Consider the following 22,870-nt stretch of genomic DNA (forward strand, 5'->3'; position numbering starts at 1 on the left):
GGGAGAGACATTTGGGGCAAAAGGAGGGCAATCTAAATCAATGAACGGGAGGATCAGTCTGGGGAAGCCTGCTGGAAGAGATCCATCTTGTTTAAGGCATCAAGAGTGGCAATGTGATGGATGTCCTCCGGCAGGCCATTTCATAATTTAGGAGCAGCAGACAAAAAGGTCCTCTGGGTAACCACAGCCAACTTGGTCTTCCTTGGTTGCAGTAGAGTCATCCCAGAGGACCTGAGTGTGCGGGGTGGATTGTATGGAAGAAGGCGCTCCCACAAGTAAGCTGGACCCAAGCCATGAAGGGCTTTAAAGGTTATAACCAACACCTTCTACTGCGCCCATAAACTAGGCAGCCAATGGAGTGATTTTAAAATAGGTGTTATATGGTCACTTCTAGATTTTCCAGCAACCAATCTGGCTGACATGTTTTGAACCAATTGAAGTTTCCAAACGAGGCACAAGGATAGCCCCATGTTGAGCGCATTGCAGAAGTCAAGTCAAGAGGTTACCAACACGTGTACTACCGTTTCTAGGTCCCCCGGTTCCAGGAAAGGCTGAAGCTGGCGTATCAGCCAAAGCTGATAACAAGCACTCCTGGCTGTTGCATCTATCTGAACTGACAACTGAAGGGACGAGTCCAGGACTGCTCCCAAGCTTGTTGTTATGTTCCTTCAAGTCACATAACAACAACAACAACAACAACAACAACAGTAAATGGGGACAATTGGAAGTATAATCAGGCTTTATCCTATGAAAATTGTGCCTTTGCAATTAGATTTTCGCACGGGGTTGTGATTAAAGTGCCATTATCCAATGAAAATCGCACAATTGTGGACATTTGCGATACAGGTTTTCACACGACATCGCTATCAAAAGCGATTAAAGTGCCATTAACCCGGAATACCCAGGCAATAAAACAGTAACAAATCATTCACGAGAAAATCCTGTGAATGATTTTGTTGTTGTTGTTGCCTGGTGATTCCCAGTTTATTCCTGGGATAATGACTCTTGTGTGTGAAAATGTTAATTGCGTTTTAATTGCAATTCCGTAATTTTAACAAGATAAACACTGTTTAAACTTCCAGTTTTCCCCTGTGTGGTAAAGTCTGTAGAGAGCTCTGGTAGCACCTTTGAGACTCAGGAGTTTGTCACACTGCGGCTAATTTCGGCTTTAAAGAGAGATTAAAGCGCATTTAAAGCATCCTGCAAATAAAGCAAAAATGACAAGCAATTCCGCGAATGATTATCACACACAATTGTGCAAATAAAGCGATATCAGAAATGCATTGTCGCTGAAATCCCAAAAGTAAAAAGATGTGTGTTAATGCTCCTTTGTGACCACTTTAATTGCAGGTTTTGTGTGACGTCATGTGAAATCACTTCACATAATTATATGGTTTTTCCAGGATATATTCATAGGATAAACTCCCAATCTCCTTTGTATGATAAACTCCTATGGAAAGCTCTTGTAGCACTTTTGAGACTCATTGAAAGAAAGAAATTGGCACCATGAGCTCTAGATGTCAGTCTACTTCCTCAGATGCATCTGAGGAAGCAGACTGAAGTCTATGAACGTCAGAGCCATATGCATGGTTCTGTCATGATGATATGATGGTGAAATGACCGTGGAGTTTATTACACGGGGGAAATCCCATGCAAAAACGGGAGTTTAAATCGGAAAAATACTCACACAAGTGGGTTTATACGATTTCGTTATTAAACTAATGTTAACCCGAATGGAAAGTGGAGGAAAAGGAGACAAAAGCCGCTCCTTTTTACTTTCTGAAAATCCTGAAAGTAAAAAGGAGCAACTTTTGTTTACTTTCCATTCAGGTTAATACAAGTTTCACAACGACGTGTGTGAAAATCAATCCATTTTTGCGGATTTTCTCCAGCTTTTAAATCCCCTTTTTGCACAGGATTTGCCCCATGTGATAAACTCATGTGGTGATATAGTGTTATGATAGATGCCAGTTTATGGAGAGGGGAATAGGAGTCTCGTGGGAAGCCAAGCTTGGGAAAAAATGGAAGGGGGCAAATGGCCAGAGGTGAAAGAGATTTGTAGTTTTATGACCCTGTTGTTCCTGCAAGCGGATCGGGGCTGTAAACCAAGGATGCTATCCTTCCTTATGTGTGATGGAATGATAATGCAAGAAAGAAAAGGGGAACCATGAAAGATCACTTTGATCTGGTTCAAAGGCTTGGGATCATAGCCAGGAATTGGGGCTGATGATGGAAACTTTTAAGTATGATCCAGGCAGAAACATTTTCAGTTCGGACACAAACCCTGGACAGAGGAACTTCTGTCTCAGTTCCTAGAATGAAATCTTTTGTCTAAATCACACTAAGACTCTTGGTTATTGGGAACTGTGTCCACTGATCCTGACAATGAAAGATCATGCTGCCAACCTCTTTCTTTCAGTGAGTCTCAAATGTGCTACAAGAGCTATCTTTGTACTGTTTCTATAGACTAACATGGCTATATCTTTGAATTCAACAACAGCAAGGAATTTTTCTTGGCAAGGTTCATCCACAGGGGTGGGTTGCCATTGCTTTGCCCTGAGGCTGAGAGAGTGTGATCTCTCTGGTGAAACATCAGGAATAAACTCTTCCAGACCACGACCAGGTAGCCTAAAAAATTATTTCAATTATTTCTTGTGAGTTTTGCTCACACTAGTTAAAGAGAAAATGTATTTTTTTTTTTTTTGCAGCAACAATGTATTGTTATTGAGTATCTCTGCTGTAATTTCAGAGGGTTTGGCTTGCTCTCAAACAGAAAATCAAGACCCATTAAGAGAGGAAAACTATTACAGCTGGATTGTTGATATGGATCAACACAACTTATGTGCCTTTTTTTTTTGACTCTGCATGGGAGCAGGTCCACGGAGAACCGTCATGCACTTCAAAATTTACCAATATACCACTCAGCACAGTGCAAAAATAGAAACTTTTCTTCATACAGTGAGGCCTCCACATTTGCGGCTTGGACTTTTGCGGATTCAGTTATTTGCAGTTTTGATTAATATGTCTGATTCAGCCCAAAAAACACCCCTTTTTACCAGCATCTTTTTGACGTGGGTTAAATGGGTAAAAACCATGGCCCCCCTTTCCAAATCACTTCAGCGATTTGAATTAAGTGGGAACAGATAATTACACAGTGTCTTACAGTGTTTTACTCAGGAAAACTCAGGATCTCCAAGATTACATCTGTAGGGGTACCCTGTTCCTCCCCTCTCTTGTGAGATACACCCGTGCATATGTACAAACTAAAGAGACACACAAATGTAAAACTAATTGAAGAACGTAAGTGAAGCAGGTCAGAAACAGCAATCACAATGCACAAGATGCAATGTTACCAGACTCTGCCTTTCACCCAAGGTCTATAGTCCATTGTCCAACCAAGAGGGGTAGTGCTCCTGTCCCCACATCTCCCCAAAATGGTGACTCAAAGGCTAGTGCTCTATTATTACATAGTGTTCTGTTATTGCACAGTGATGAAAATTTTATTGTGTTGCTGAAGTTTTGCAAGCAGAAACAAGGATGACATGTTAAGATGGAGCCACAAAGGCATTTAACTTATCAACACTGGCCTCATTATTCCTAATTAAACAGGTTAGGAGCAAAGATTCAGTAGCAGAATACACATGTTGTGCAGGCTTGGTAGCTCAAGATCTCAGGAACGAGAGACATTTCCTTTTGATTTTATATCTGTCATAATTGACATTATTAGACTGAATAGTCTGACTTGGCTTAAGGAGCTTTCATCTGTCTGTTTCTGAAAAAGCGTTATCTCAGTGCAGAGGTGCTTACAAAATAAACCCATTTTATAATATTAATACTTTTTTAAAGAATAAAAATGAGGAAAGAAAAGGGAAGGGAGAGAAAAATGTGGCAACACCTTTAAGACTAACTGGTTGTTATTTCATATGGGTTTTTAAAATAAATACACACACACAGGGACGTAGCTAGGATTTTAGGAAGGGAAGGGTCCAGACTACGTGCCACCATTATAATGGGGCTTGGGTGCGGCAGTGCAGCAGCACACACCATTCATTTTTCTAATGGAAGGGGGGGGGGAGGTCTGGACCCCAAGAACCCCCCTCCCTTGGCTACGTCCCTGACACACACATACCCAATTCTTTGGATACAATACTAACAGCTTCAGCAACATTGGCTCCAGAATTCACTTTGGAACATGGGTAATTTTGGAGCAGCTCTCAATTACTCAACCATATTGGAATAAAAACATTTTGGAGCATCTCTTGCTAAACTCACAGAGAGCTATAGGTCATTTTCTGCCTCTTTCCTAGTTTCCTCTTCCCCACTGCAATAAACAGTTCCTGCCAAGGAATCTGTCCCTAGCCGGGACCTTTTAAATTCATTTAAAAAAAATAGTTTATTTCTAATTTCTAAATAGAATTTTGCTGATGGAGGGGAAGAGGCACATTTGTTTACAGCAATCCCTTCTATGTGTCCTGTCTGTTGTGCCACATCTGTGGTAGCCAAGGGACGTGTCCAGCTGCAGAAGCACTTGTCTTCCTGCTCCACCTAGGAGAAAGATGCTTTACTTCTAGCACCTGTAGGCCTTTGACAATTATTCCCTTAAGGTAGTTCAGGAAACGAGTGTTAGCAATGGAAACACTAGGGGTATTGGGCTTCTGGCTCATTTTCATTAAGAGAACCATTTTCACTATGAGAACGAAGGGGCTGGAGTATGGTTAGTGAGTTATGCGTGTATTAATCCAGTTTACATCTTTGTAAATCATTTGTTCTTGTTGCAGAGAATGGAGTTCTCTACCAAACTCACACAATAACAAAGTTTCCTCCAAAGTTGTTGTTGTTATTATTATTCTTTATTTATAAAGCGCTGTAAATTCCCTTTTATCTACTTCAACTCTCTCCCCCAACATAGCCATTTACTAGTTGATAGAGAACAGGAGTTTTTGGAGGATGTCTTGTTGCTGTGTGTCCAGCTATAGGAACATAGCCAGATGCTTCCCGCTCCCTTTTGCATTAGCCAGTAAAGGGGTCATGTTGTGGGGCAAGGGGCTGGGCAGCAACAAGTAAAAGGTGGGAAAGGAAAAGATTTGACAGAACTTTACACTATAGTTCCCTCATTCAGAATCTCACCTGTGGTTTCAAGAAGACAAGCTTAATTTCATAATAATTTTGATTTTTATTTTTTTTGTTCAAAATGTAGTATTACCAATCAGCTCTACCAAGCGCTCACATTATTGAAACAAAAGGATGATTTTTGGGTTTTCCTCCATAGTGTATCTCAAATGTGCTGCCTTTTACAAATAAATGTGACAGAAATGCAGAAAGGAAAACAAGGGGCCTCTACAAGCTGAAAGGGGTTTTCTTAACTCACAGGAGAAGCAAACACATAATTTATGATTCCCCAAGGGTTTGTTGAACTGGATCTGAGCCTGAGTGCATTTTTCTACTAGAGCTAAAGACCTACTCCAGTAAGCACAAGAAATAAATGTGTAGGGATTTCTGTGATATATCAAAGTCATGATTCAACTAACTGGGGGAAAATTAAAAAAAAAAAAAACATTTTCCCAATACATTTCAGATCAGCTCTGACTCTATTCAAAAAATCTGTAATTTTAAAATCTGTGCATTATTATAATTTGTTTAAACCATGAACCCAGTGCAAGTGAATAGCGTGACAACATATTCTTGCTAGATGCTTTACTACAGGCATGTAATATACTGTAATTCTTTCATAGGTATGAATAAGGACTATTTAGGGAACAAAGACTATTTGACTGTTAGTAGAAGGTGTATGGAAATTGCACCAGTTGCTATGAGGTGCCGTCACTTGGTTTCAATGGCTGGAATTCTAGTGATCTATTCCAAATAAACCTATTCAATCAGTTACTGAATGGTGAGTCAATATGTAGGTGAATCCAATTGATTTAATGACTCTGATCCAGTTGGGGCCAATGAGTTTTAAAAAGCCCGTTGTCACAGTTAGCAAGGCACAAATATATTCAATCTGCAAGCAATTGGTCTAAGATACTCTAGACCCCAATTGTGGAAGTACTGCCATAAGTGAGTCAGGGCTGCAGATTTAACCAAATAAGATTTAATCAACCGACTTGCCAAATATTGTAAAATAGTGGTCAGTTATTTTTAAATCAAACATCTACAATTCCTTTTGCATATATCAGGTCAATGTTTCCCGACCTGGTCTCTTCCACATGTTATGGGAAACAATTTGCATTAATCTGAACTAACATGGCCAGTGTTGAGGGGTCATGAGTGGTGAAGTTCAAAATGTTTAGAAGACATCAGCTTGACAAATTCCTCCTAGACTTACACTAAATTCTCTTTCTAAAATATCCAGAAAAAAAGCCATCTCTTTCTCATGGACTCATTTCAGTTAGCCTCAAAGTTACAAATATTTCATTCTGTTAGGTCTGCTAGTTTGTTTAGCGTTACACTTACATATAATATGTGTGTAGTTTCTGATATGCATGATTTGCCCCACCACCCACACATGTATATGGGCAAAAGGCTTAGTATCATGCCACCTAAAAAGCCATGGGGCTACTTTTCTATGACACCACTTTATGAAAATGGCTGGAAATAGGCTATTTACATGATTTCTTACCACCTATATGGTGGTAAATGCATGTGCAAATCTATGATCATGCACAACATTTCAACCTCAGGCTGTTCACTGACGTCTCCCTGTCATCATTTCCCTTTGGTTAAACCTTTGGCTGGAAATAAAAGACTGAGAAATAAAGTAGAACTCAAACAGTTCTCATTGTCAACAAGATTTGTACACAGGATTCAGGCTCTAAACATAAAAAAGTGTTTACTTGAAATCCACAGTTTGATTAAACACTGTTATAATAAATATAGGAATTTTCACCACCTTAAAAACCAGTTACGAAAAATACACCCCACCCCCCACCCCACCCCCCCGTTTCCCCCATTTTCTTTTATTCAGGAAGCAAATCATCTCCTAGTTCTTCATCAGCAAATTCATCTTCATCCATTCTTTTCTTCATGGCAGTTTTTGGTCTCTCAACTTGGGGTCCAAGTGGGTCCATATAGGAGGCATCTAAGATTTAAAAAGGAAGGAAGAGGAAAAACCAAGGGGGGAAACCAAATATAAGTTATTTTCCAAGAAAAGCAACAATGTATATACATGTGGCCTTCCAGATGTTGTTGGACTTCAACTCCCAGCATTCCTCGCCATTGTCTAGGCTGACTAGAGCTGATAGGTATTACAGTCCAACAACATTTGGAGTGCTGCATGATTCCCACTCCTGTTTTATAGCCAGGAGTGGTCTGAAACTCTGCCTCGGACTATATCCTGTGCCAAATCCTGTTAAACTGCAGAGGTCTTTATATCTGTGATATCCCACCTACTCCTCTGCTTCAGTTACGAAATTCTGCCGTCTCTTGCATCTTGGCTCAATTTACTTTATTAACATCCAGGCACTTTGTTGCTGCAAAAGTGAACAATTCACCTCTGAGGGACTAAAGAATCCATAATAAAATTGGCACAGACATATTTATATTCTCCACAGCAATCCAATCCAATTTAGACATGTATAACACAATGCTGTTTATGTTTACATGGAAATAAGTCCCACTGCATAAAATAGCACCTGCTTGCAAGTAAATGTGCACCAGACTGAAGCTCATGTGACCGTGAGACCAATATACCAGCTAGAAAATATGGTTAACACGATGTACCTTGGGTGGTTTTTTAAGCTGTGGATGTTTCTCTGCTATGAAGTTTCATTGAATTATTTTTTTTTTCATGATAGAAATTAATTGCACAAATGACTTGAAAATATACACTTTTATCTATTTCCTGAGCCCTCCCAAGTGTATCAAACCAAGCTATGAGACACCTTACGTACCTATTTCTTTACTAACACTGCTTTCATATGGGTCATTTGTCCCTGGCAAAGACTTCAGTTTAGCACTCAGACGTTCCCCTTTAACAGTAATGCTACCAGGATCTGGCAGAACAGAGAAAATGTTTAATAAAATATCAGGTAGATGATATAAAGGTATTCCTTTTCAACATAATAATAGTATTAATTGTTTACATTTTAGAATGTATTTTAGAATGATGTTCCATGAAGATAGGCTAGTTCGTCCTGATCACAGCTGAATCAGGAACCTGAAGTTTAACTTTTTCCTACTATAATAAGAAACCATGATAAGATCCTAACTTATGTCTAAAATGGGTTGATATTTCAGTAAGCTTTACAACTAATCTATGATGCAGGTCAGTATTGTGATATAATAAAAAGAAGATGTAGTGGAAGAAGTATGAGTGACTGGACACTATTGTATCACCTGGTTTTCTAGTTGTTCTCCCCACTCTCCATTCTAATTCCTGCACATATATAGAACAGAAGGTCTGAATGCAAAATTCTGACTATGGGTCTTCTAGCCTGCTGGGCAACCAGTAAAATAGTATATGTCTAAATATATTGGCTGGCATCCTATTCAATATTTATGAGAACGTAAGTCATATTTACCATCTTGTAACTTTTGAGATTCACATTTATATTCACACTTACGTTCAATGACTGGATATAAAGTACCCAAACTGTTCAAATTTTAAACACTCCCAATTTCTCTAAAGCTGGTTAGAGAAATTGCACTGACCTCTTACCACCTCTGAGACTGAATTATGCCCACTTTCAGGAGAGAGGGCAGCTAGAGAATGGAAAGCAAGAATGAAAGACAAGACCAAAAAAAAATACAAAACGAAACCAACAGTACAGCACATAGAAATACAGAATGATAGACAGTATTTAGACTACAAAAAAGACAGGCAAAGAACAATAAAGGGGAACTCTATGGAAAATATTTTCTATCCATGTTAAGTTGGCAAGGAATATACTATTTGAGATTAAAATTTGATATGATTTGATTATAGAATATTTTCCAGACATGTGAAATGGCAGCAAATATGTTCTGCTTGCAAGGAAGCAAAATTGGCTTTAAATAGTTTGAATTAAATCAATGGCTGCTGTTGTTTTGGCCCAGGAGACAAGACTGGCTGCCATTACCAGAAGGTCTGTAATTGCACCAGCACTGTGGGAGCCTCAAACACAATCCAAAGTGTTGCCCAAAAGCCCTCAGCACTAAGCTCATCTTTTTTTTTTTTTTGAAAAATATTTTATTAAGTTTAAAAAAGATACATCAAGAAAAAAAAAAGGGGGGGGGAACCACTACGAACATACATACAATCACATATAACATGTAACAATCTAACTTTACTATAAACTATACAGTAAAACATAGGTCATAACCTCCTGCAGTATCTCTCCTCCCCAAATATCTAAACCAGATTCTATATCTATCCCTCCTCTTCCCACCTTAGACTCTTTCTATTAAGTTCCATCTTTCCTATTCTTCCTTATATTTCTTACTTACCTCATCTTCCACTCTCTCTACTTTCTTTCTCTCTCTACTTCTTTCTTTCTAACCTACCTACTCTTACCTTCGTCACTTACTAAATCCCACCTCTCCTACATACTCCTTCTAACCAACTCAAAAACAAAACAAAACAAAACAAAACAAAACAAAAAAGACTCTCTTTCTACCTTACCTAACATAGTCAGGAATTCTCACATATCTTCTCACTCATCCCCACATTAAAACCCTTAACTTCCACCACCATTGATTAATAAGATCGTATACTCTCTTACCACATAGTTATCTTCCTTCAAACTAAGTCAGTTCACAAGCTTTTAACTTTGGATGATAACATTTTTTCTTTCTCATATTCAAAGTATGATTAAGAAAAAAGAAAAGAAAATACCACTATTTCATTAAAAATGAAAAAGGTCAGTAAATATGCCTATTATAATTCTAAATCAAGAACGCGCCAATTCACTTGTACTTCTAATCCAAGCCTATCTCTTCTAACATTATTATAATTACAATCCATTCCATAATATATTAATCATAGCTCCCAGATAAAGACAAAGTATATTTATAAAATTATATCACCCCATTTCTTCTTAATATATATTAGTACTTTACACCAGTCTTTCGAGCTTGAATCCCAAGAGTCTTCATTTATCTCGCAAGAGAGTTTATCCATTTGCATCATATCATATAAATACACAGACCAGTCTTCTAATTTGGGTAATTCATTCGACCTCCATTTCTTTGCAAGTAAGATCCTAGCGGCAGAAACCATATACATTAGGATTTTCCCATATTTCTTATCTAATTCATCTTTAAACATACCTAATAGCATGGCTTCAGGAGTGATTTTTATATCAATTTCTAAAATCTCATTAATTTCTTTAACTAGAGTTTCCCAAAACTTTTTCACTTTCGGACAGGTCCACCAACAATGGAAATATGAACCAATGGCCTGATCGCATTTCCAGCATTTATAATTTGTATTCTTATATATTTTAGCCAATTTAGCTGGTGTTAAGTGCCATCTAAAGAACATCTTGTACCAATTTTCTCTTAAATTTTGAGCTGCCGTGAATTTAATATTATATTTCCAGATCTTTTCCCATTGACTTAAATTAATAGTATGGCCACAGTCTATCGCCCATTTTATCATTGATTCTTTAATTACCTCCTGTTCAGAATCCCAACTTATTAACACTTTATATAATTTACCTACCATACCTTTAGAATTATCTTTAAATGATAGGATCTTGTCCATTTCAGAGCTACTACCTATTTTATCCCAACTTTTTAAGTCCTCTTGTGTTTTGGAACGGATTTGTTGATATTCAAACCAATTTAAGTTAAGTCCTTGTGTATTCACTTCTTCTAGTGTCTTAATAACTAATTTCTTTCCATCAGATTTTAAAATATCTTCATAGGTAATCCAATTCCCTTCTCTATCCATTTTTGTTCTGTAGATAGCTTCTAAAGGAGAGGCCCACTTAGGGAGCCCTGTTACTATCCTACGTTTATGTTTTTTCCAAATTTTCAACAATGGCTGTCTGATACAATGATTGTTGATGGACCGATCCGCTTTCTCCTTCTCATATAGCAAAAAGGCATGTATTCCAAATTTAAGTCCTTCCCCTTCCAATTCTAGAAGTCTTCTATCCTGTAAATTTATCCAGTCTCTTAACCAATTTAAGCAATTAGCCTCATAATAACATTTAATATTAGGAACCATTAATCCACCTCTCTCTTTTAGATCCTGTAAGATTTTTAATTTAACCCTTGGTTTTTTCCCGTCCCAAATGAAATTCATTAAATCTTTTTGCCAGTTTTTAAGAATTTTTTCTGAAATCCAAATCGGGAGTGTCTGAAAAAGAAATGTGATTTTGGGTAAAATATTCATTTTCACTGCCGCAATTCTGCCTAGAAAAGAGAGATGTAGTTTATTCCATCTATATAATTCATTTTTTAGTCTTTTCCATATGGTACTATAGTTATTTCCAAAAAGTTCGTTTGTTTTGTTTGAGATGACCAATCCTAAATATCTTACTTTCTTTTTAACTTCTATTCCCGTACGATCACTTAACATGGTAATTTGATCTATATTCATATTTTTAGTCAGGATTGCCGATTTATTCAAATTCACTTTACAGCCACTGAAGCTCCCAAATTTCTTCAAGGTTTCCATTAGGTTATCTACATTCTCCAGTGGATCTTCCAGATTTATAAATAGATCGTCCGCATATGCTCTAATTTTATACATATGTTTTTTTATTTTAACTCCTTTCAGATCTTTATTCAATTTGATTTTTCTAATTAGCGTCTCTATTACCAGTAGGAAAAGAAGAGGGGACAAAGGACATCCTTGTCGTGTACCTTTACTTATTGGAATTGGGGGGGTCTTATCTCCATTTATCAGAATATTGGCTTTTTGGGTTGCATAGAGGTTTTTAACGCGTTTACAAAATCTTTCACCTATATTCATATCTTCCATAATTTTAAACATAGCCTTCCAATTAACAGAGTCAAATGCTTTTTGTAAATCCAAAAAGAAAAAACCCGCTTGCTTATCATTATGTCTATGATAATATTCCATTATATTTAACACATATCTAGTGTTGTCTCTCAAGTGTCTACCTGGGAGAAATCCTTTTTGATCAGTATCAATTAATTTACTTAAGATCTTTTTAAGTCTTTTAGCCAAAATTAGGGTATATATTTTATAATCAGAGTTCAATAATGAAATAGGTCTATAATTAGCTGGGTCATCATCTACCTTATTTTCTTTCAACAGTAAAATAATATTCGCTTCTTTCCACGTGTCCGGGATTTTATTAGTAAGCGCTTCCTTAAATACTAGATATAGAGGGTGGCATAGTTCTTCTTTAAATATTTTATAGAAAAGAAGGGGAAATCCATCAGGACCAGGCGCCTTGTGTGATTTCCCTTCTTCTATAGCTTCTAGGATTTCGTTAATAGTTATGTCCGTTTCTAGAAAATTTCTTTGATCTTCATCTAATTTTGGAATAATTCCTTCGGTAATCCAATCAGGTGTGCCTTCCATGTTAAAATCTTCTTCTTTATAAATTTCAGTGAAATAATCAAAAAATGTTTGTTTAATATCCTCTTGTTTTTCCATAATTTCCCCTTCCCTTTTAATTTTCAAAATTTGACTTTTGCTTTTCTTTTCCTTTATTTTAAGAGCCAGCCATCTCCCTACTTTATTCGCATGTTCAAAGTAATCAAGCTTACTTTTCTTTATTTTAGCCCCGATTTCATGGGTCAGAAACGAATCTAATTGCTTTTGTAAAAATTTAATTCTGGTTTTAACTTTTTGGTTATGCAAATCTTTCAACAATTTATTTTCTTCTTCCTTTAAAAGGACTTCTATTTTTTTAATACTTTCTGTCTGTTTCTTTCTCCTTATGCTATTTTGCTGGATAAAATAACCTCTAAAAACTGCTTTTGCCGCATCCCAGACTATTTCAGTACTTACTTCCTTATTCATATTTTCTTTAAAGTAATTCTTAATCATGGTTTTTGCTTCTTTGACTATTTCCTGATCTAATAGTAAATCTTCATGTAATCTCCAATTTGGTTTTATTATCTTCTCTTTCAAATTTAATAACAACATATTATGATCCGATATAGTTCTAGGAGAAATTTCCATATCAGTCAAATTTCCTATAAGAGTTTTTGAAACCAAAATCATGTCAATTCTCGCCAAGGAATTGTGTCTGGGAGAGGCAAAAGTGTATTCTTTTTTATTTGCATATAATTGTCTCCAGACATCTATCAAGTTTAAGCTTTCAACTAATTCAAAAAAGGTTTTCGGTAGTTTTCCTTGTTTTTCTTTAATTTTCTTTGTCCCAATTCTGTCCAATTTTGGGTCACATACCCCATTATAATCACCCATTAGGATCAAATTTTCATACTGCAGATCCAGAATTTTCAAGAATAAATTTGTGTAAAATTTACTTTTATTCTTTAACGGACTGTATATTCCCACAACTAATGTTTTTTTTTCTTCCAATTTAATTTCCGCCCCTATAACATACCCGTCTTTATCCTTAAAAATTTCCTTAGGATCATATTGTTTCTTAATATATAGAATAACTCCTCTTTTCCTTTTAGAGGCAGTAGCAATGAATTCCTTACCCAAATTATCTCTGATAATTAGTCTTCTGTCTTTATCAATGATATGAGATTCTTGAATACACATTATGTCAGCTTTTTGTTTAGTAATTAAATTGAACACTTTACTTCTTTTTGTAGCTGAGTTCAATCCCTTTACGTTCCACGATATAATTTTCATTGTAATATCCTACACACACCCCAAATGGATTTAAGTTTACCAATACAGTCTATAACCTCTCTCACCCCAGGTTTTATTCAACAGTAATTATCACTAATCTTCAACTCTCGCTGAGGTGGTTTCTCCTTCCAAACGAAGCAAACTACTGGCTGTTTGATCTGATTTCGCCAACTTTTCTTCTTCTCGTCTTTTTAATTCTCTTCTAGTTAGCATCCTTTCCTTGGAACTCCCTCCCTGACTTTCTTTATCAGAGCCGATCTCATTGTGACTTTCAATTTCCTTTCTGTTTTTAGCCCAGAAATCTCTTGCTTTTTCAATCGAGTCCAGTTTATGTTTCTTGAGTTTCCAGGTCACCGTGATGCCTTCCACATCTTCCCATCTGAATAGTATTCCATATTTTTTCAATTGATCTGTCAAGAAATGATAATCTCGTCTCGCTCTAAGCACCCTCGGGGAAATGTCCTTGAAAATCTGAATCCGTCTTCCATCTATAATCAATTCCTTTTCGTAGCTGTTTTGTATTATCAAATCCCGAGTCTGTTTCCTGACACACTGCACCACCGTATCCCTGGGAAGATGTTTGAATTTAGCATTTTTGGATGAAAGGCGAAAAATCCGGTCGATTTCCCAGGGAAAAAGTTGGGCAGATTCTTGTACAAAATCTGCCAAGAGCGGTGTTAAGGTTTTATATAAATCCTCATTTTCAGTCTCTGGGATCCCTCTCAGTTTCAAAGAGGTCTCTCTGATTTTATTTTCCATTCTTATCATGTAAATTCTGTCTTCCTTTTTCTCTCTAATTAATTTTTCAATTTTTGAATCAGTCTGTCTTTGATCTACCTCCAATTTCTCCACTTTCTCTGTCATCTTCCCTAGATCTTTAACAATTGCTCCTAGGCTCTCATTGATGCCTCTTAATTCAGTTCTTATCTCATTCTTTATCTCTCCCTTCATTTCCTCTTTTATTTTTTGGTTATCCGATCTACTGTCCCTGATCTCCTCCCTTATTTTTGCCAGTTGTTCCATTAAAAATACATTTGGATCCAAACTTCCAACTGGAATATCTGAGGGACGCCTCTGAGCTTGATTTTGATTTGGTTGTTGCTGTTGTGTTACCTTCTTCCCTGAAGCCATGGTTTTTAGTTAGCAGTCTATTCTGCCTGTATTCCTTAAATTACTTTATCTTGAGTGACCGCTAGATGGCGGACTTCGCTTATATATATTGTCAGCAGATTTCACCTTCTTCGTAGACACAACAGTTCTTATCTGCAATTTAGTAAAAATAATAGCAATAGCTCTCAGCGTTTTCAAGGTCACACTCAATAAACCACCTGGAGTACGAAAATTTGTATAAGCCCAAAGGAAGGAAGAGAAACGAAAAGAGGATAAGCAAAAATAAAAGTAATTCAGTTCCTTTATATCCAATGGAATCCTGCAAATCCCATCTATTGGGACAGTCACAGATTCAAAATCATTCAAATAGTTCCACTAAGTATGTAATTACAGAAAGAGTTACATCCGCTTTGGGAGGGTATTCTTGTAAAGAAGAGATTGTAAATAAGACTGGGGCCAGTTTTAATTATAAAAAGAGCTTTGCAGATGTTATAACAGTTGATCTTCTCTTTGGGTGATACTTTCTATTTTTTACTGAGTCTTTTTGCCAGAGTGTATCCTTTGTGAGTCTCCCCAGATTTAGGCTTGAGAAAAAGGCTCCGTTCACAAACTTGTTCTTTCGTTGCTGTTTACACTGGGTTTAATCCTCGTAAACCCTTGCTTTATGAGCCTTTCTTTTGAAATGGGTCTCTTAAAGAGAGGATAATTTGGTGGCTTCCCACGAAACAGAAAGGGGGGTGACCTAGATGTTACCTTGTCACCTGGGAAACGAAGACTGGAGCTTGCGGCAAAAGTCGCTCCAAAACCGCAGCTGAAGAGTTGCCCTTGCAGACCTCCCTCCCGTTCCTGGACTTCGTCAAGCTTCAAACTTCATTAGCAGAGAATTCTCTCCACATATCTCCGAACGGGGATTTGTCTTGCCAATTAGGGGGCCCTTTGCTTCTCCCTAATTCCAGGAGAAGAATTTATCTCCCTTCGTTGGTAGATAGGGAGAATCGCCGCGGAAGGTGGCTGGGGTTTGGGAGCTATTCTCAAACCGCAGCCATTGCTTGCCAGCTCTTCCCGGAAGTCAGCACTAAGCTCATCTTTTGAATACAACCAAATACAGTAGCCTCAAGATGAACTGGTGTCAAGTACCCATTGCTCAATGGTTGCAGAGAGAAGCTGACCTTCAAAGGACCAGCATGGCATGAATGACAATCTACATCCTCTCTCTCAGCAAATAAGAATATTTAATGCCCCTAACAATGCCTGGTTTGAGCAAGATTCAGATGCAAAAGACAGTGTTTCAATAGACTAGCTTATCTGAGTATACCTTGCTAGATACAACTTTTTATTCTATCATTTCATTCTAAGAGATGGTTCAGAAACCTCAGTCTAGTAGAAGCAAGAGCACTTATTATGTTATACCACATCCCTTGGGGAAGGGGAGCACCTTGAGTGTAACATTAGCCCACTACTACCTGTATGGCATGATATATTTGGAGTGTTTTAAATACGTTACCATCTCTACAACTGTAGGCTGTATGTCACTATCTAGAATAAATTGGCTATTTCATCCTATGCATCTGTGCTTAGTTTCAATGTTTTCTGGAGGTTTTTTATTCATAATAGATCTAAATAATTCATACATATACATAAACTTATCTATATATTCTATAAACCTGCAATGCAATGAGTGCAATGCAATGTTCTGTCCCTTGAAAGAGAAATGAGTAGATGTACATAGAGACTCTTTGCTTGTATTTGCTGGTATAATCAATGTAATAAATAGAAAATTACACTTATGAACAACTGGTGATATTCATCACACTTTTAAATTTAATTGGGAAATACTAATACCTAATATTAATAATGGCAAACACGGTTGGAAAAGCAAGTTAAAAACAAACCATAAAGTGAAAGTTGCTTTGGTTTTGCAAAGTAATTACTGCAGCAAAACAGGGCATACTTTTCATTCTTAAGCCTTGGCACAATACATCCAACTAGAAAGAGTTCTAATTTCTCAGTAAATATTTTTATGGTCTGGATCCAAAGAATGATGTAAATCAGGGGTAGGCAATCTTTTTGAGCCGGGGGCCGGGTTGCTGTCCTTCAGACAACTGGGGGGCCGAAGCCAAAAAACAAATAGTTAAATAAATTTTTTTAAAAATTAAATATATAAATAAACCAGGACAAATGTAGGACAAAATTTTCAAATGGAAGACACTTTTTTTTTAAAAAATGGAGGACACGTGAAAAAATTTGCTGATTTTTTAAAAAAATATTAATATAAATGCATGTTTCTGAGGCTTCTATAGACAATTGCCCACCAAAGGCCCCGGCGGCAATCGGCAGCAGGACGGGGCTGGGGCCGGTCCCAAGGCCTCGCTGGGCCGCATCTGGCCCGTGGGCCGCAGGTTGCCTACCCCTGATGTAAATTGTTCTGCATGCCTAAGTAAATGAGCTTTCAACTTACATTTCTGAACCAGGGAGCTCCTATGGGGAGAATAAAATCGAGGGGAGTTTTTAAAAAGCAGTTTGTGATATGGAATGGGGGGAAGACACACTGGACATTTATCATGAAGATTCATTCTGGATTGGTAAAGAGGAGGTGTCTAACACACCCATTACTGCCCAAAGACAGAAATGGAAGAGCATGGGACTTTAAACTAACTGGCTGCCTAGATCACCTTGGCTCCCTCTCTCAGTTTCCATTCTAGACAAGCTGTAAAGGAGAGTTCATGCAAGAAATAAAACAACAGAAAGAAAGATACCACTTATTTCCTCTAGAGTTCTGACTTCCAAATAACCAATCACTACAGGAAGGTATGAAATCCTCTTCTTGACCTGAATGAACCTTAATAAAAAGTACCCAATGTCTAGGCTACTGACAGAAGAAATCCATGTACAATAGGAATATAAAGGGCTTTGCATGTCTTAAAAACAATAATGTTTACATTCTACTCAGTAACACTTCCAGTAACACCCATCGTTAAAAGATAGCCTCTGTAGAGTTGAATATGTCTCTGGTATTCTTTGATGGTTTCCCACTCAATTATTTATCAGGGCTGACCCTGTTTAGCTTCCAAGATCAGACAGATTCTGGTGCTTTTAGGGTATTTGGTCAGAGGTAACCATCTTCATGAGAGCCAGTATGGTATAGTAGTTTGAGTGTTGGACTATGACGCTGGAGACCAGGGTTCAATTACCCACACAGCCATGGAAACCTACTAGGTTTCCCACTGGATCACTCTTGCTCAGCCCAGAAAACCCCGTAACAGGTTTGCTTTAGGGTCACCAAAGTGCGTTCTGTAATCCTCATAGTGATAATAAGGACAATTTGTTTGGTTGTCATTATCTTAAAAGACAAACCACCCAACTCTTTCCCATTGCAACCAACAGATTTTAGCTTTAGCTGGACAGCTCCCTTGGTTACAGCATATAGCTATATGAAAAAGCAGCAGCACAAAGTCCTGTGCATCAGCAGCAATGGTGAGGACTGAAGGTGATGAAAGGTTTAGTATTTAAAAAAAAGGAAACTTAAAGTAAGGCTTCTTGGTTTTGGCTGAGGTTTGTCATTAATTTGCTATAGAAGACATTATGAGATCTTCATAACCAGGTGGGTGGGGGAGAATGCTGAAACGACTGAACTGTTATTATGGTTTAAATTTAGAGAATGCTACTGTTCATTCAAGAATAAATGTTCCACTCAGGGGTGGAGTGTCCCAGAGATGCAAAATGGATGTTGGGGCTCCACTTCTTCTTCCTATAATATAACTGTGTTCTTTTAAACAAGTCACTTATAATTGGATCAAATTCTGTTACAGCAGAACTGGGAATTTTGTGGACTTCCAAATGTTGCTGGACTGCAGGTCCGGGCATTATTCACAATTGGATATGCTGGTTAGGGTTACTCAGAGTTACAGTCCAATAACATTTGGAGGGCTGCCCAGTTCCGATCTCTGTGTTAGCATCTTTTACTCTAAGACAAGATTGAGGTAGACACATACCACCACCTACAGTTCAGTTCCCCATTGTAAGAGAGCAAGATTTCTTTTTTCCTCTTTGCCAAAATCAAGGACAAGGGAATCACACAGAACATGGCAGACCACATGCCATAACTAGTGGGCTGCATTTTGCCTTCTAGGTCATAAGCTATGAAAGCCTGTTCTAGAAGATCAATTTCAAAGAGAATTAAGATAACTTTTTATGATGTGTTAAAAAAGTTACTCCCTCTTCTATTTAAATTCACTGATCAGTCACCCTTACATACCCGAAATCTTGGAAATGACTTGAATTTCTGGTCTGAATACCAGACCAGAGGTGAAAATGAATTATTCTTCCTGTCACATTTAATTTTAATGAATAGTGGAAATGTTCTCCTAGGTCCAATGGAGGGCACACATTGCCACACTGATTTCAGGAAGTTGACCAACCCACTTTATAGCTACGGAGGAAAACTATACATGTGCCTCATTATTATTTTTTCCTCATGGACCATGTAGTTGGATATTGGAGGTAATATATCCGCTTCCCAGGCCTAGCTATAACCCTGTAAAATAAATTTTTGATAATTTAAATTCTAAAACACCAAACAAATATGCATCGTACTCCCACAAAGTAGACAACATTTTGGAAATATCTTCTTTGCTTTACTTCCAAGCAAAATTATTGTTTAATGATAAGCTTATTTTTAATCTACTGTACTAATATGCTTAATCATTATTATGGGTTAAAGCCATGGGTGGGTACCCTGTGAACCTCCAGAATTAGTGAACTACTATCATGATCCTTCACCATTAGCGAGGTGGCCAGAGGCTGATAGCCATTGGAATCTAAATATCGAAGATATGTTGTATTATACACTACTGGCAACTGGATAGTTTGTGCTTCATGGCTAAGCATGGCTTTGCTTTCTAATTAGTACAATACTTAAAAAATTCTAATAATGGATTGGTGTTATAGAAAAAGCCAAGACATGTCTGAGGTTTCATCTGCACTGCAGAAATAATGCATTTTGACACCATTTTAACTCCCATGACATCAGAGCTCTCTGACAGGAAAGGCTAAATATCTCACAAAGCTATAAATCCAAGAATACCACATCATTGAGTCATGACAGTTAAAACAGTGTCAAGCTGCATTACTTCTGCAGCACAGATTCAGTATAAGTCTGAAGACGACTGAAAAAATAAAATAAAATTCTTTTCTCCCTCCCCTCTCAAGAATCATTTGAAATGCACATGCACACCATTGACAACTATTATTTTTAACGTATTTATCAATGTTGAATATGTTTACCCCATGTTCACTTCCTCTGTGTGCTCTTCTCTGTCCCCCTCATACTATGCCCATTTCTGTGACTTTCAAATAACTCCAGTCTCAAATTGTTCTTGTAGGACATATCAGTAATGTGCAGGTTGAGACCATAGAGATGATGTAATAATTCAGATCATTACATGGTATATTTGTTTCCAGAAATATGTTTTGTTATTGTTTTTTAACTTTATTTTTTTTTAAGAATGAAATTGTAACTGCAATACAAAATTAACTGATAAAATGAACCACAAAAATACTGCATTATCAGTTTGGGAAGTTAGTACATTGTAACTCTGTAGAGGCCTGGGAAAAAGGAAGACTATAAATAATGTAATGGATGGTAGGAGTGGGAAGAAGAATATATTGTAGTTTGTCATCCATATGCATTTTCTAGATGTGACCATAGAAAGCAGAAGAACTATGGTAATTTTCTGTTTTGTAAGTTGCAAAACATACTAAAAATATTTTCACATTGGATCTGTTTTGAGAAATCCTGAAAATCACAATACTTACCACCACCAGCACTCCCTTCTCTGCGGGCACGAGCGCTGCCATCTCTGCCAGACTTGACACGCTAGAAAGCAGTGGAAGAAACAGACAGATGTTCTGTGTAATGTTACCATCAACAATTTCTAGAGTATTTTTCATACATATGGTAAATATATGTCACAGTTCTATAAGGCAGAAAGGTCACATGAAGAGTTACATGTATTGCATTCACATCCCACTTGTCCTTTTTTCCTTCACACTGTGAAACAGGAGAAGCAAAAAGAAGCTGGCACATAGTCATCCAGGTCCACAAGTCAGGGTCCAGTCCTCTAACTACAAAACCACACAAACAACTTAAACATGGTCTATATATACAGATAGCCATATTAGTCTGGAATATTAGTATGCACAGGAATCTTGTAGCACCTTTGAGACTAACTTTGTATAAGACGTTGTAGCATAAGTTTTAGTAGAACTGGTCTACTGCTTCAAATGCATGGAGTGAACTGTTGCCCAGGAAGGACAACTGTGTAACAGTTCACTCCATGCATCTGAGAAAGTAGACCAAGTCTATGAAAGCTTATGGTACCGCTTCTTTTGTATAGTTAGTCTCAAAGATGCTACAAGAACCATTTGCATAATTATCTAGTTATACATGCAAGTCATCAACAGTCAAGTGAGTAGCACCATTTAAAAAAAATACTTTTATCTAACTTAAATCACAAAAATACAAAAAGAAAATAACTAAACAACAACTTTAAGAAAAATTAAATATAGAAACCAAGATATCTATCACACAGAATCCATATGACATTAAAGCCCCCAAGGTTTATCTTAATAAAAGATCTTTCCAGAGACTTCAATGTGTAGAATGGTAAAGCATCACTATTATTATTGCAGTGGTTAATAAAAGGGTACTAGATTTCATAAAAAGAACTGAATTATTACTTCTAGATTTTTTCCATGAGAAGTACAGTATATCCCTACACACAGTTTATTCAAGCAATTTGAAATTATGGAGACTTTACAGACTTTGTAAAATCTGGCTATAATCATCCTAGCTAACCAACTAGGTAACCAGTTACTTCTTATTCAACAGGTTTTATTTTCTCCTATTAAAAAAATCAACAGTGCTAAAATAGGGATTACCTGCTGATGTATGATTTTAGACATTTCTTCAAAAACTAAGCCCTGTATTGACTGGTAGCAGGACAAAGCCACCACATATGAAGGTATGTACCTGATTCTTGTTTGCATTTCTATCGGTTTAGGGAGCATGATTTTTTTTTTTTTTTTTTAAAAGACACCATGAAGTGCAGCACCATCTATACACTTAACTTTAGCACATGTCCTTTAGTTGCTGCAGAGGTTGAGCAAAATGGTACTTGAGACTAGATTTCATTTCATCTGTTCTCTACGGAAAAGTTCAGGCTCCTTTACCATACTAATCTAAACCTCTATTACTGTCAAAAGGTGTGTTAATTAAGATACTGTTGCATATAACTTTGAAATTAAACCTTTAATTGAGTCACTCTCTCTCATAAATAACTCCCCATTTGGGGGTTAATTCTATCAATACTGAAGCTTTTACTTGTGGATGTGAGGAGAAATGAATTATTTTAAATATTTATAACCAGTGTTGCATGTTATCCCCAGCTTTCTAATTTGCATTGCAATTTTGCGAACAATCTACTTATCTCTCTTAGTCTAAGACTCCAGAATTTTCCATTCCTTATTGAATGTCTATTTATTTGGTCAAACTAATAATGAATTATTAAAGAAAGGAGGGACTAGAGAGGCTATTTCCAAAGCATAGTTTGCAGAAAAAGATTTCCTTTTTCAGATGTGGAGATGCATGAAGGGGAGGGAGGAATAGGTCTGTAGGGTATTATAGTCTAAACCTACTGTTTTTAGAGGAAACCAGAATTTCCTGGATTCATCTATTGAGAGTTGGACAAGCTGTGTAAACTGTCAAACAGTATAATAAAGTTTCAAGTGTGGGATTCCCAGTTCCTCTGATTTCAAATTTCCATGTAATGAAATTTCAGACAAAAAGTTTTTCTCACTATTGTAATAAATCATTTCGCAGTCTGATCAGGATAGTTGAAAACAAGTAGCAAAGCTTGGGAGGGATCATAATTTTAATTACTGAGATTCTAACCAGATAGCCTGCATGTGAGCATGATCAAGTGATGACCATGGATGTGTGAATCAATCTTATTTCCAAGTAAATCCAAGAAA

General features: G+C 37.0%; 1 protein-coding gene across 4 annotated transcripts in view; it reads right to left on the reverse strand.

Moving 5' to 3' along the window:
* Positions 1 to 6,942: 6,942 nt before the first annotated feature.
* LOC149319949 (intraflagellar transport protein 88 homolog) overlaps positions 6,943 to 22,870 on the reverse strand; it is a 61,533-nt gene continuing 45,605 nt past the window's right edge. For 3 of the 4 annotated variants that reach the window (XM_089512642.1, XM_089512644.1, XM_089512641.1), the window contains 3 exons: positions 20,654 to 20,714; positions 7,890 to 7,991; positions 6,943 to 7,078 (listed from right to left, as the gene is read on the reverse strand). In XM_089512642.1, the coding sequence (XP_089368768.1) occupies positions 6,957 to 7,078; positions 7,890 to 7,991; positions 20,654 to 20,714 (285 nt within the window). In that variant the 3' untranslated portion in view covers positions 6,943 to 6,956. The remainder of the gene's footprint in view (positions 7,079 to 7,889; positions 7,992 to 20,653; positions 20,715 to 22,870) is intronic. The other variant, XM_089512643.1, reaches the window with a different exon arrangement.

This window comes from Sceloporus occidentalis, unplaced genomic scaffold (genome assembly GCF_023333645.1).
Source record: "Sceloporus occidentalis isolate IW3139 unplaced genomic scaffold, rSceOcc1.0.p SCAF_2, whole genome shotgun sequence".
Taxonomy (NCBI): domain Eukaryota; kingdom Metazoa; phylum Chordata; class Lepidosauria; order Squamata; family Phrynosomatidae; genus Sceloporus; species Sceloporus occidentalis.